At 39.5% G+C, this 13,127-nt stretch overlaps 1 protein-coding gene across 1 annotated transcript in view; it reads right to left on the bottom strand.

Moving 5' to 3' along the window:
* tapt1a (transmembrane anterior posterior transformation 1a) overlaps window positions 1-13,127 on the bottom strand; it is a 28,542-nt gene that overhangs the window by 6,278 nt on the left and 9,137 nt on the right. The window contains exons 4-13 of the mRNA XM_034690238.1: window positions 10,322-10,484; window positions 8,834-8,969; window positions 8,622-8,719; window positions 8,231-8,300; window positions 6,616-6,696; window positions 4,700-4,809; window positions 4,519-4,578; window positions 4,330-4,398; window positions 4,117-4,193; window positions 2,775-2,938 (exon numbers count right to left, since the gene is read on the bottom strand). Of these exons, the coding sequence (XP_034546129.1) occupies window positions 2,775-2,938; window positions 4,117-4,193; window positions 4,330-4,398; window positions 4,519-4,578; window positions 4,700-4,809; window positions 6,616-6,696; window positions 8,231-8,300; window positions 8,622-8,719; window positions 8,834-8,969; window positions 10,322-10,484 (1,028 nt within the window). The remainder of the gene's footprint in view (window positions 1-2,774; window positions 2,939-4,116; window positions 4,194-4,329; window positions 4,399-4,518; window positions 4,579-4,699; window positions 4,810-6,615; window positions 6,697-8,230; window positions 8,301-8,621; window positions 8,720-8,833; window positions 8,970-10,321; window positions 10,485-13,127) is intronic.

Below are 13,127 nucleotides of genomic sequence, written 5' to 3'. Positions count from 1 at the left end.
AACCACATAAACACCAATTCAAAAAGGACGATCTTTGCAGCATTAATAAACAAGTTTACAGCCTGGTTCAAAAAACAGCTTCGGTCTACGTAGCTAATTTCTCTATCGGCACACACTGTATGGGTTGGGGGGGGGGGGGGGATTTTTTCTAACGCGATGGTTCAGAAGATGCTAAGATTACAAGTTTTGCCCATTTAAGGACATGACTGACATGACTGACATGCAGGAACACATAGCTGTTTGCTGGGAGACTCAAACCCCACCTCTTTACTTCACACTAAGCTTGGTTGAGTTCAGCATTTCCAATATGGCTCCTGCAGATGATTGGCTTCAATACAGCGCTCAGGAACAGATGGATGACGTCACAGATACTACTTCCATTATTATACAGTCTATGGTGTGTATGTGGTTTCGCTCGATGAACTGCAGTTTACAACACTTCTGCATGGGCTTCATATTTTGAGACCGGAGGTTGCTGCTCGGTCATGACACAAGTAAAAAGAACATTTCCAAATTAATGTCAGTGTCAATGAGCAATTAGCGCTAAGCAGGGCTGTATTTGTATCACTGAGCTACATCATTTATAAGCTAATATGACAAACACGACACGTTACACCCAAAACTATCATTAATAAAAAATGCCCTAACTTCTGTCAATCACTCTGGGTAAAATCTAACAAAATCTAATAACCTAACACAATATTTATAGTTCATATAAAGTTTCTATCACATTGTTTTCTTTCGTTCAACTTTGTCCGTCCTGTTTCAGTAAATACTCCACCTTCCCAGGTTCTCCTGAAGAGTTCAACTGAACTGTTCCCGTCAGATTTTTAAATCAATGCATCACCACACGACTGCAGAGACTGAATGTGTCTATTAGCTGCCTGAAGATGAACACTGATCCCCCCCTCCTGCTGACACATCTGTCTGGATACAAGTCCCAGCTAAATACATAGAAATGTAAATGAAAGTGTCAGCTCAATGCCTAAAGATGTCAATATAAACCCGATTCTTCCACAAGGTAGGAGTCGTTCAAAAGCTGTGTGAAGCTTAGAAAATGTGCAGCGTGCATCGGACCAACAGAGGATTGTGAAACATTAGCAAAGACACAATGTCTATGAGTTATTAAGGGTCTATCTTTAATCAGACGTAGTAAAGCAGAGTCTTGTTTCCTCTGTGTGTTTGTAATGACGGGTGTGAGACACTTGTGTTTTATTATATACAGTAAATCAAAGTGCTGAGAGACAGCAGAGATCAGTGAGTGAGTAGGAGGCAGAGAGCAACATGCAGCATTATTCATAAGACAGATTAAATCCCAGGACGTCTCATTTACAGGATTTTTTTCTTCAGAGAACTACAAGAATCCTCTCTCAGGTCTCGACACTTTTCAAAATGTTACACGTGTAGAATGTTCCAGGTCCGTGTTCTCTGATTAGAAGCTTTTGTGGAATTCCAAATAAACTAGTGAGCTGTATTTTCTGTTGCTTCTCGCACAGCAGCCGCAGAAATTTACATTACTATTTTATCTTCAGTATTTAGATCTGAAATCAAACTGCTGTGTTCAGGCTACATAATGACCTCCAGCTGAGGGTTCCTGCAAGCTCTGAATTTTTCATGCTGGAAGCTGCACAATAACATTTCAGTGTCTAATATAGCTGTCTTATTTTGGGATATGATGAAAAAATTAAAATTAGCTGGAAAGGAGTCGTGTGTTAAGACCTATTCATGTCATAAGACTCAAATGCTCAACTTGTTACTTGATAAATCATCTTTTAAAAAGTGCGTCAAGATCATCATTAGATTACTGACGAACAGAAGAGGAACCCTAAGACTGATCGTGACTGATGTGCCTCTTTAGTCAAATAACAAAAGCAGCAGCAAGATTTCCCTTACAACTAAAAGCTGGTTCATTAGTCTTCACTCAAATTGCATGTGTTTGCTGATAGGTGCTGACTTGAAACTTAGTTTAAAGCTTCATAAAACAAGAGGAGCAGCAGATTCATCTGATAATTCTCTGTTGATTCATCAACTAATGCCTTCCATACACTAGAGGACTTTGAATAACTTTAAAAAGACTTTAATTGAACTAATTTTTGATACATCTCCCACACAAGACTGATGAGCTTGCTTGGTCACTAATTGTAGGACTAACTTTTAAGCAGAAAACCAACATTAACTTTGGTATAATAAAATATAATAACAACAACAACAACAACAACAAATATAATAACTATAACTTGGAGTGCACCCCAACTTTAGAATAAAACTGATTTTATTCTGACTCGGGGGATCTCTCTGTGAATTTGAAATTCCTTGAAAAGTTCTCTAGTTAAAGCCAGAATATTTCCTCTGTATGTGTAGTTACACCTTATGATTTAAATTCTGAAGTTTTATCAATATATTTTTTATTTTATAATAAAATGTGATCACAAATTAAAACACGATTAGAATAAAGTGGTTAAACAACAAGGTAAGGTGCAAGAAATGTCTGTTTGCAGCCATTTCTTCTGATTCATTTTGTCTGTTGGCAAGACCGAATGCACAGATGACCAACAATAATTTATGGACCTTATATTTGTCAAAAATAATGAGCGTTAGTAAAAAGGACAGGAACCAAATCAGTAGTTCTTAGTTCCCCCGTAGTTTCCCCCTTTTTTTCGCCTTATTCTTTAAGAGCACTTGGCTTCTACCTGGAGTTCACCCCATTACCTCCCTGAGCACACAGTAACTTTGTTTCTTTTTTAAGAAGAGAAAGTAGATGTTTGTTCTTTTACCTGAAGGAGTGGGACACCTGTCTTCAGCCTGGTCAGGGTTTTTCTCAGAGGATGTAGTTGCGGAGGGTCTCTCAAACAGTTTGTCCTCCATGTTGGCTCTCTTGACGTAAATGCACGACTTCCCCAGCAGCACGATACTGTTCAACACTTTCAGTGAGACCAGCCTACAGAGAGGGGAAGGCTGCTGTTTAGAGAGATTCTGACTGAAGGAAGTGTTGTATACACACATTTCAAATTAACTCGTCAGCTGTTGCTTTAGTAGAGCATTAAAAGAAGGGTTTTATATCTTGAGGGACTCAACAACAAAATGTAGTGTTAATTAGTAACGTTATGAAGATTGTTTACAGAAAACAAAGAGGATTATAAGATAATCATGAGAGAGGATCCATCAGTGCTAAGATTCAGAAGAGTGAACAGTGCTGTCGTGAGCTGGGCCACAACTATAATGAATCTCTTCTACCATCTGGTTTCAATCGCCCCTGTTCACATCCCACCCTTTACACCGGGATGTTGATGTGCACCATCCCTCTGTATTTCTGGGCTTTGCTTTAAGGCCGGCCTCTGTCACTGTGACGAGAGAGAGATGGACACATTTGGGTCTGTGGACCACCACTTGCTGTGACAGGGCATATCGGACTGAGAGACTCAGCACGGCTGAATCTTTGCCAATGCACGGCGGTCTGTGCGAGCCGGAGCTATTTTTAAACCAGGGGGTGGGGAAGGCCAGAGATGGCACTAGAGATGACAACATTGTATTCTTCACCCCGAGGGAAACTCTTCAACGGTACAAGACCAATGGGATCTGGCAAATGAGAAGGAGCGAGGCTATCAGCAGCTCAGCACAGGGAGAATGTGAGGGCACAGTGTTAATGCTTATGTAACTGTGTGTGTCTCTGAATCTGCGTGTGTGCTTATGACAGCCCTTGCATGTGTAAGTGTGCAGTCAGTAGATCCTGAGAGCATGTTTGTGTACAGAACATTACAAACTGAGAGTCCCTTTGCATGTTTCACACTAACAATATTAATTCACTAATACATAACTGCACACTTATATAAAGCTTAAAAAATAAACTGACAGTGACCTCAGATTCAGTGTTTGTTTGTTTAAAGAGGATAAGAATGACGACATGTCCTATCAGCGGGTAAATGTGCAAAAAATATGAGACCAAAACCAGACACAGCCGCAAATCTCTTCTTCTTGAGCTCCAATTTCTCTTGTAAAAATACTGATATGAAGCTTATATCATGCTCAGTACAAATACAGCTACAGAAGACTTAAGAGCTATCTCCAGTCTCAGTAATAATAACATCAAAGACAGGAGTTTAACTGTGCTGCACTTACCCGAGATAGAAGAGGAACACACATGTGTATGAAAGCGCTCCATGCACCTTCACCGAACTCATCACAACTCGGATAAGCTGTTAAACGTTTAAAAGAAGAATACACGTCAAAAAGATTAAAGCGTTGTGTACATTTTTTCTAAAGTTCTGTCCAATGTTTACTTTCGGTGAACTTTTAAACTCTGCTGGTATTTCATGACTGAATGTGTATTACCAGAGCAGCCAAGGGGAGAGGGATGAAGCCCATCCTTCGAGCCACTGAGTCACTGTAGTCTGTGCAAGCCTACGCAACGATGGAGAATCACAGATTACAGCACTCAACAAAACCGCATTGATTAGCTGCGTAGGCTAAACGCTGTTTCTGCAAGCATAATAGAGTTATTGTGAGTACAAGGCAGCTTACATTCTTCTGTCGACTGCTGACGAGGTCGAAGGCCAGACTGGCTCTGTATTCACTGTACACCTGGAGCCAAAGCAAAAGACACAAGCGAAATCATTGCTCAGAGGAGCAGACAATGAGCAACAGATCCATCGTTAGTGAAGAGACTACTTAAGAATTCATGAACATCAAGATCTGTTCTTACATCCGCAGTGATGTCGTTGAATTTGGTGATGAAAGCGTGTTTTATGATGTCAACAATAATCTCAGAGGAAACGACCATGAAGACATCCGGGAACATCACCCACAGGTGGTCTGAGGGAAAAATGACAACTCAAAGAATGTTACTTTCTCAAGGAACGCTTTACAGGTAGATTATCTACAGGTGACAATAAGAAACAACAACAGTGTGATGTTAGCAGTAATTCTAATATCAGTCAAACAATCAAAATTGTAGCTTTCAGTATTTTTATTTGACAATAAATTGGTTCTTGGTAATAATTTTGGTATCTAAAAAGTTCTTGGTAAAGACAAGTGCTCAAGTTTTGGTACCAGATATGAAATCAGGATTACAATGTGTCTTGATCTCGCTGATGGCAACAATAGCTGTTTTCGAAACGGACTTCTACATACTACCTAGAAATGTAGTATGCAGTACGTATTGCATGCTGCACACTGTGTTTGAATTTAGTATGTAGTATGGCTGTTCTGTTGGATCTGTTCTGCAGGATGCTGGGTCAGGCATTGCTGGATATCTGGTTCCGGAAAGCAGAAGTAAACAACGGCCAAGCTGACAGCAAAACTGCTTCTTCAGCATCACTTAATAATAATAATCATAATACATTGTATTTGTTACGCACTACATTCAGAAACAAATCCCACAGTGCTACAAGCAAAAGTAAAAACAGGGTTAAAAACAGACATTAAATTGCAGACACTTGTTAAAAACAGTGCAAAAAACAGTGGGGGGGGGGGGGGGGGGGGGGGGGGGGGCAGATACAAACTAGGGAAATACCCTCCAAAAGAGAAAGGTTTTGAGTTCTTTTTTGAAGGAGTCTGTGGTTTGAGGTGCTCTCAGGTGGTCGGGGAGGGCATTCCACAGGCGCAGGGCAGCAGAGTTAAAGGCCCGATCCCATAGTGCAGAGTTTGGTTTGAGGGTTAGGGTTAGGGTTATGATTTAAAAGTTAAGAAGTGGTTCATATGGAATTTAATAATTTTTCCAGAACCTAAAAACTGAGTGCCCAGTCATAAACAGAAAAAAGAAGAAGAACATTAGCGCTGTGCATTGTGGGAAACTATGCGAGGGAGACTGGTCCGCTGCATACTGAGAAATTTTCCTGAATCAGTAAGACATCTGGGTAGTTTTGGCATACTGCAGATTTTGCTCTTGTTCACATTCTACATACTGAATTTTGGCCAAATCAGTACGTACTGCTAGTATAGTAGGTGGTTTTGAAAACAGCCTCAATCTGCTGTTCGGAGCAGGAAGTCATCGTATCAAAGTGGCAAAACACAGCCAAGAAATCCCAACTTACAGTCTATCTTGATGCATGCAGAAAGGTTTGTCTATGTGACTAGTGTCTGGATGTAGTGAACATTATTTGTTCAGCAGGGGTTTTGCTTCTGAGCTATGTAAATACAGAGCTGCAGTCACAGCTAATGCAGCATGGAAAATAAGTAAATTACTGGGGACTTGTGAGAAGTCTACCTCTTTAGCAGCAGAAGGCAGTTATTCTGCTAGTATTAGCACACAGTGTTGTGATTTCAGCTGACAGGCCACGTCTGTCATCCACTTTGTGTGTGGTTTTGAGACTGGCAGGAGGAGATGACTGTTTGCAAAGGGCTGTCAGACAGAAACGCCCCGCTTTATCCTTCACACTGCTCTGTTGCATTTTACTGAGGATTGTGACAGGAGGATTCCCAAGGTAGAGCACTGGGTCAACTCAAATCCAAACAGCAAGAGAGAAGCTGCTCAGCATAAACTGACTGAATTTCTAACATGACATGCACTAGTGATTTTTAATAAGTCAAACGATGATGAACAAACCTTTAATGGCATGCTGTCAGCCAGCATTTACTTAACTACAAACATCCGTACCGTGAGGACAAACAGATAATTACCTGGGTTCCATGCAAACTGCTCCATATTCCTGAGACAGACGATCAGCAGCAGAACATAGCTGGTGAACCTTTCCTTGATATCTGCACGGTTAAAGCAACAATTTGTGATTACAATCTCTCAGCTGCAGGAGAAGTGGAATGACGAGCATCAACATTTGAGTCATGTCTGACATTTGTTTTCCCTGCACAGAAGCTGTTTGATTAATCAGGTAGTGATAGAAGGTTTAACATTTGTACGTCAGTTTTGATTGGCAGCATAATTAAACTGGCTTTTATTCATACCATACTACTGCTTGCGATAAACATCTATTTACTATGATCTAAAGACATAGCTGTAAACTCATCTGTGCTGATAATACCACACTAGTTAGTACCATTGCTCAGCTTCATAAACAGGAAATCTTCCAAGATGTGAGTGAGCAGTGGGAGGGAAACGGCAGCTGATTAAGGCTTATTCTCTTCTGCTGTCATTAGAATACAATAAGTGTGACACAGATAAAGCCCACTGCCTCTGGGAATCAAAGGGAACACGAACAATACATTTAATATCTCTGTATTCAAAGAGCCAAACAGATAGACTCATAAAGGGCTTTTACGGGATGTGAATAGGAGAAACTCTTGGTGCCAAAATTGTCACTTGTGCCGAATGCTCTTCTGTAGTTGGGTGCTCAATACTGAAAATAATGTGAGGTCAGGTTAAAAAAACTGGTTCAGACATGATCTGTTTGAGGGTTTGACAACTTTCTTTCTGTTGTTAGCAACAAATACTTGATTTAGGTATTTGATTTCAAAGCATTTAGAGAAACAGTTTAGTCTTGCTGGAAAGTTTTGATCTTTCATTGAACGATTGTTGATCCAAGAAAAGCTCCATCATTATTTCACCCAATAGTGTTCTAACCATAGACTGTATAAATAATGGATGTAGTATCCGTGACGTCACCCATCTGTTCCTGAGCGCTGTTTTGAAGCAGATCGTCGGCGGGAGCCATATTGATAATGCTGAACTAAACCAAACTTAGTGTGAGGTAAAGAGGCGGGGTTTGAGCCTCCTCGCCAACAGCTATGTGTTCCCGCCTGTCAGTAAAGTCAGTCATGTCCTTAAATGGGCAAAACTCATAATCTTAATGTCTTCTGAACCATCGTACAGTGTGTGCCGAGAGAGAAATGAGCTATCCAGACAACACTCGTTTTTTGAACCAGGCTGTAAACGTGTTTTTTTCTGCTGTAAAGATCCTCTTCTTTGAATGGGTGTGTATGCGGTTTCCGGTGTTTCTGCAGCCAGCCTCAAGTGGACGCTCACTGAACTGCAGTTTCTAACACTTCCATATGGCCTTCCTAGTTTGAGACCGCAGGCTGCCGCTTGGTTGTAACGGTGCAGTAGTACTAAGTTAATGCAGCAAATGATAATCACAGATCCTGGAAACTGTGAGACCTTTACTGCCCATGAATATTCATACAAGCTTTTCAATTCTGTGCAGCCTGACAACCTTAATCCAGAAGGGAAACAATATGCGATCACTTCAGAAAAGTTCTGTGAAATGTTTTTCATTCTCGTTTTATCCAACACTATTAATCATAATAAGTCAATCTATGAATTTATCACAGAATATCTTACCACTGTTAGACATTTGGAATAAGTTGTTCTTCCCGAATTTCTTGAACACGCTCCCTTTGATCTCGACAAACTGTGTGTGAGGGAACAGAAGGACAAAGAGAGAAATGCAATCAGCAGCTTTTATGGTCCAGAAAATATAAAACAAACTATCTTGTTGCAGCTGCATCAGTGACATTTCACCACCAATGTGCCAAGTGTAATCTTACTGGGATACATCTGCATACAAATTATATATGAAAATGTATTTGTGAGCCTGTGTGAATATGTTTAGTTTGTAGAGAGGACCGAAGCTGGTTGAATAATCACAATCACACTGATTTAAGAAAGTCTTTGGTTGCAAGTGATTATCTAGTGTGTGTTTGTGTGTGTGTGTGTGTGTGTGTGTACTGACATTGTTGGACATCATAATGGTGAGCAGAGACTTGTTGTGTGAGTTGAAGGCGACGTTTAGGGTTGAGGCTTGGACCATGATGAGGATGGAATGGAGGACTGACCGACAGCCACTAAGGAAATCAACTGATTCATACATCTTACTGTGTGAAACTTAACTAAAGCTAAATACACACACCATCACTCTGTTGTAGTTTTGAACAAGAAGGATACAGACATAAAAGACAGCCATGATGAAGTGAGGGAGGACTCCTATGTTGTCTCTTTTCCGTTCTTTGGGCTCGGTGGCTGTCCAGTAGAGAGCATCCAGGATGTCTTGACCGAACGAGGAGAAGAGGCGGTCAGCCACCTTTCAGGGACAGAAACAGAAAAGATCACACTCTTTCCAACCTACATCAACACATGCAGTTACTTTTCAGCATTTCTTCTGTTGTTTTGTTCTCTTCTTAGATAAGCCTGTTCCCCCATCATTTGCATTTTATGCAAGCTGTCAACTTAAATCAGCCTTCATTACTTTACTATTCATGAAGTCAAAAGAGAGTGGATGCCAACTCCATCAAAGACAGTTTTGCAACCTTTTAAAACATCAAGAACTTCTATTCGTTGTTATTTTATTCTTTGTTCGGATGCCAAATAGCTGCCACAACGTGATCGCTAGTCTTCCTGGGGTCCACACATAACAACAATAAAAAACAGTTATTTAAAATCACAATTTAAAACATCTTAAAAGATCTAATAAAATATTGCTGAACATGAAAAAATCTAAAAGAGAAATAGAAAATTATACAAAAGAATACATAAACAGTCAGAAGATCACAACAGATGATAATTGAATCTACCTTGAGCTTAAAACAAATCTTTTGATGACTTTTTAAAAATACATTTTGTCCTTGAGTTTTCTGTTAGCATTGGGAAGCATAGTTCAGCCAGCAAAACCTCTTTATAAAATAGTTTGCATCAAGGAATTTGTCCTTGGGCTTGGTAAGGCCAGGTGCTCCGAACTCACTTGATGCGTAGTGTGCTTGTGGCACGAACCTATGTACACCAGCTTTTCTTGAAAGTTGACTGGGGTGTTTTTCCAGATTGCGTTAAGCATGAAGTTCAAGATATTGGTTTTTATCATTATTTTATTATTTTATTATTTTTTTCCTGAACTTTGTCATCAATGTAATACTCCTGTCATCTGAAATAACTCTGGAGCACTAAACATAACTGGCTCAATGTCAGAGGATTCATCATCTGCAGAAAGATGCTACAGGTGTTCTTACACTGTGTGAAGGCAAACACTTTTCTGAATGCTCTTGTGTCCTGGGACAAAGTTTGAGGGTGAGAGACAGTAGACAGTACCTGCACCCAAATTGACTTGAAGCACTTTGTTACTCTTACTGATCTTGTTTCCTCTTGTCTAGATCTTTGCTTGTGTTGGTCTTGTTCTCGTATGTACGTCGCTTTGGATAAAAGCGCCTGCTAAATGACATTGTAACTATTGTAACTATTGTAACTATTGTAACATTAACAAGGTCAAAGGAAAACTTGCATTTCAATCTGTCGACTCTATATCGACTCTATACTTAAGTCCATGGTACATTGAATGTTTAAACTTGGATATATGACATGTATCATAGAATTTTCAAAAACCTCTGAGTATTTGAATGCCCTTATTTCACAGATGTCTGATGTGAGAGTATAAATGAGAGTTACCTCTAACATATTGTAGATGATGTAGAGTTTGATCACAGACTGTCCTCTGATCAGGTGATACATCATGGAGTAGTCCACATAATGCATCATGGAGAAGCACAGCACCAGGATCAGGCCCTTTAGCACATCACACACCTGTGCTGGCTGCAGCAGCCGAGACCCGCTGACCACACACACACACACAAAACACAGACACAGATACTGTGAGTTCATCTTTCTATGTGTATAGAAAAGGCCACACATTTAACAGGATCTTGAAAACTGATCACACACTTGCATGCTGGGATAATGCAGGACATGGAGAAGTAGTGTTTATGCTTCACATGCAGCCGGACATTACGCTGCCCTAGAGAACAATTACATGTGTTTGTTTTCAGAGATAACATATATACCAGGTAAATGATGACCATGATAGCTGAACACCATTTTTCAACATCTGGCATCATTGATACTCAGACCTATGTACATGGAAGCAAAGACAAGGACAACAAACCACTGACTACAGCTACTTGAAGAGGCTCTGAAGAAAGTATTTTCTGCATGGATAACACATTCAGGGAAAAAATGCACAAAGTAGTGATAAGATAAAAGCCCAATATCAAAAATTAAAGGTAGTATCTTATCATTAAAGTATATCTACTTTTAATATGCCTCTGTTTTGTTCTCTGCTTCTGCTCTAGCATGATTAGATCTTAGTGGGTCTTATCTACCAAACAAACTACAAAAACAAAAAAGTTGAATGAACAGTTTAAGGGCATCTGTCTTTTTGAATCGGTTGTATTTAGGTGTACTACTTTTTGGAAGAATAAATGGTCGTACCATTTGCAAACCCCTAGAACAGCCAAGCATGTTAAATGGTCAGTGACATGTTTCAAACATGTGCCGCTTTTATAATTAAAGCGATAGTTAGCTTTGGAGGCGTGTTAAAAGAAGGGCTGACAAATCCATAGGAGCGGTTATTTACTATGACAGGGATAACCGAGGAGAGCCAGAGGGAGCTTAACTCTTGAGACGTCCTGCACATTCTACATGTCAGCTTTGTGACAATTCTTTATTTCCTGCACCCACCACCAACTGCAGCAGGAAAAATGTGCTCTCAGGTCCCGTATGAGCCTCAGACTGACCGTGTATCCTGACGCCAAGGACAAATGCCTTCTGGGGATGGATACTTACCCGCTGAGAGGAACGTTAAAACAGTAAAATCTCAAAAAAGGAAAGGAGAAACTCTTTTATGATCGTCTTCCTCTAAGATAATAATACTAAATCACTCAATCACAAAGAACACAGGGACCAATACTAAACTCACTCACTAGTGTGCTACACATGGCAGGACGATGAACTACTCTAACACCCATCATTACCTTCATCAGCTGGAGCTGCAGGTGGTAAATTGTGCATTACAACAACAGGGAGCATCTTCGTCTCTCTCTCTTTTTTTAAAAAGGGGGAAGAATGTGTTTCAGTGAGGGGGGTAGAAGGTGTAGCCAAACCAATACATAAAAATGCAAAGCTGAGTTGTGTAGATTAGCTTAATCAACTGTGTCTCAGTGTCCTCTGACTCTGTGTGCAGCTGGGCTGTAAAGAGAAGGAGATGAGAGGAACATCTGGGGTCTTTATTTCCAAAGCATTAAAGGCTAAAGAACAGTGAGAGTTTAGATTGAAAGAGCTAAAGTACAACATGTTTGAGAGTTACAGGAACACAATGATGACGTGAGCTTACATTCAAGCTGTCAACCTTAGCTGTGTTCTTTCCTAATGATACAAATTACAATCCTTATAGTGACAGCGTCGTGTTTGCTTTTCTGATGCTGCAGCTCCATCCAGTGTTCAAATCAGATCATGGCTTCAAAGTAAACAAAAGCTTCAGGGCTCCTAAGGATTATGCGCAAAGAAAATAGCCAGAAACTTGAGGGTTTTTGTACACATCGACTTCTGAGGCACTTATTAACCCCCAACATCAGTCCTCAACCAGCTGTGCACACTGCAAATAAGTTGTCACTTCCCAAGACTTTAATTATTAAATTGAGACATGTTGGATGAATTACCTTGTTTTTATAGTTACTTGCTTGTTTTTAATCTTTGTATGTATCTTGAATTGATTATGAACATGTCTTTTTTGTCTATTTTAAATGTCTTGAAGTATGCATCAACCCTGAGCCACTACTTATAGTGTTCTTGATGTTATATTTATGTTATTAATCCTGACATTCATTAAATGTTGCCAGTAATCGAGCTTGCTGTTGTGGTTTCTGTAAAAACATTTTAGAGGTATATTCTAAGGATAAGAACTGCTTTAAAGATTGTAGTTTTAGTTTTAAGATGGATTAGGGTTAATGTTAACATTAGCCATTTATTTAAAGAAACAGCCTAATCATTTTTTTCTAATAGAGTCATTTTTTACTTAAATTGGTGTTTTTCTTGTCCCCAGGCCTTAATTTGCTCAAATTGAGTATACAAAAAAAATAACTTAGATTTTCTTTTCTTATATTCAGTATATTTCACTTATAACTGTGCTGTAGGAAGTTTGTTTTCAAGTAGTTTAAGCTAAAAATCAACATATTCTACTTATTTCAACCCTTTTTAATACTTTTCAGAGCCTGCTTATTTCTAGATTTAACAATCTCATTTTTAAGATTTCTTCTCAAGTACAATGAACTTGCTGCGTGGACATATAATTTCACTAGTTTTAAGAATTTTTCACCTTGAGTTAAGATTTTTCATCCTATATTTAAGCTACCCTTTTTTGCAGTGCAGTGCTCAGTTCAATTGAATACTCCTTTAAAAATCAACCAAAAGAACATGCATG

Source organism: Notolabrus celidotus, chromosome 8 (genome assembly GCF_009762535.1).
Source record: "Notolabrus celidotus isolate fNotCel1 chromosome 8, fNotCel1.pri, whole genome shotgun sequence".
NCBI lineage: Eukaryota > Metazoa > Chordata > Actinopteri > Labriformes > Labridae > Notolabrus > Notolabrus celidotus.
The sequence above is the reverse complement of the archived record's forward strand: the minus strand, read 5'-3'. Positions and strand labels throughout refer to the sequence as shown.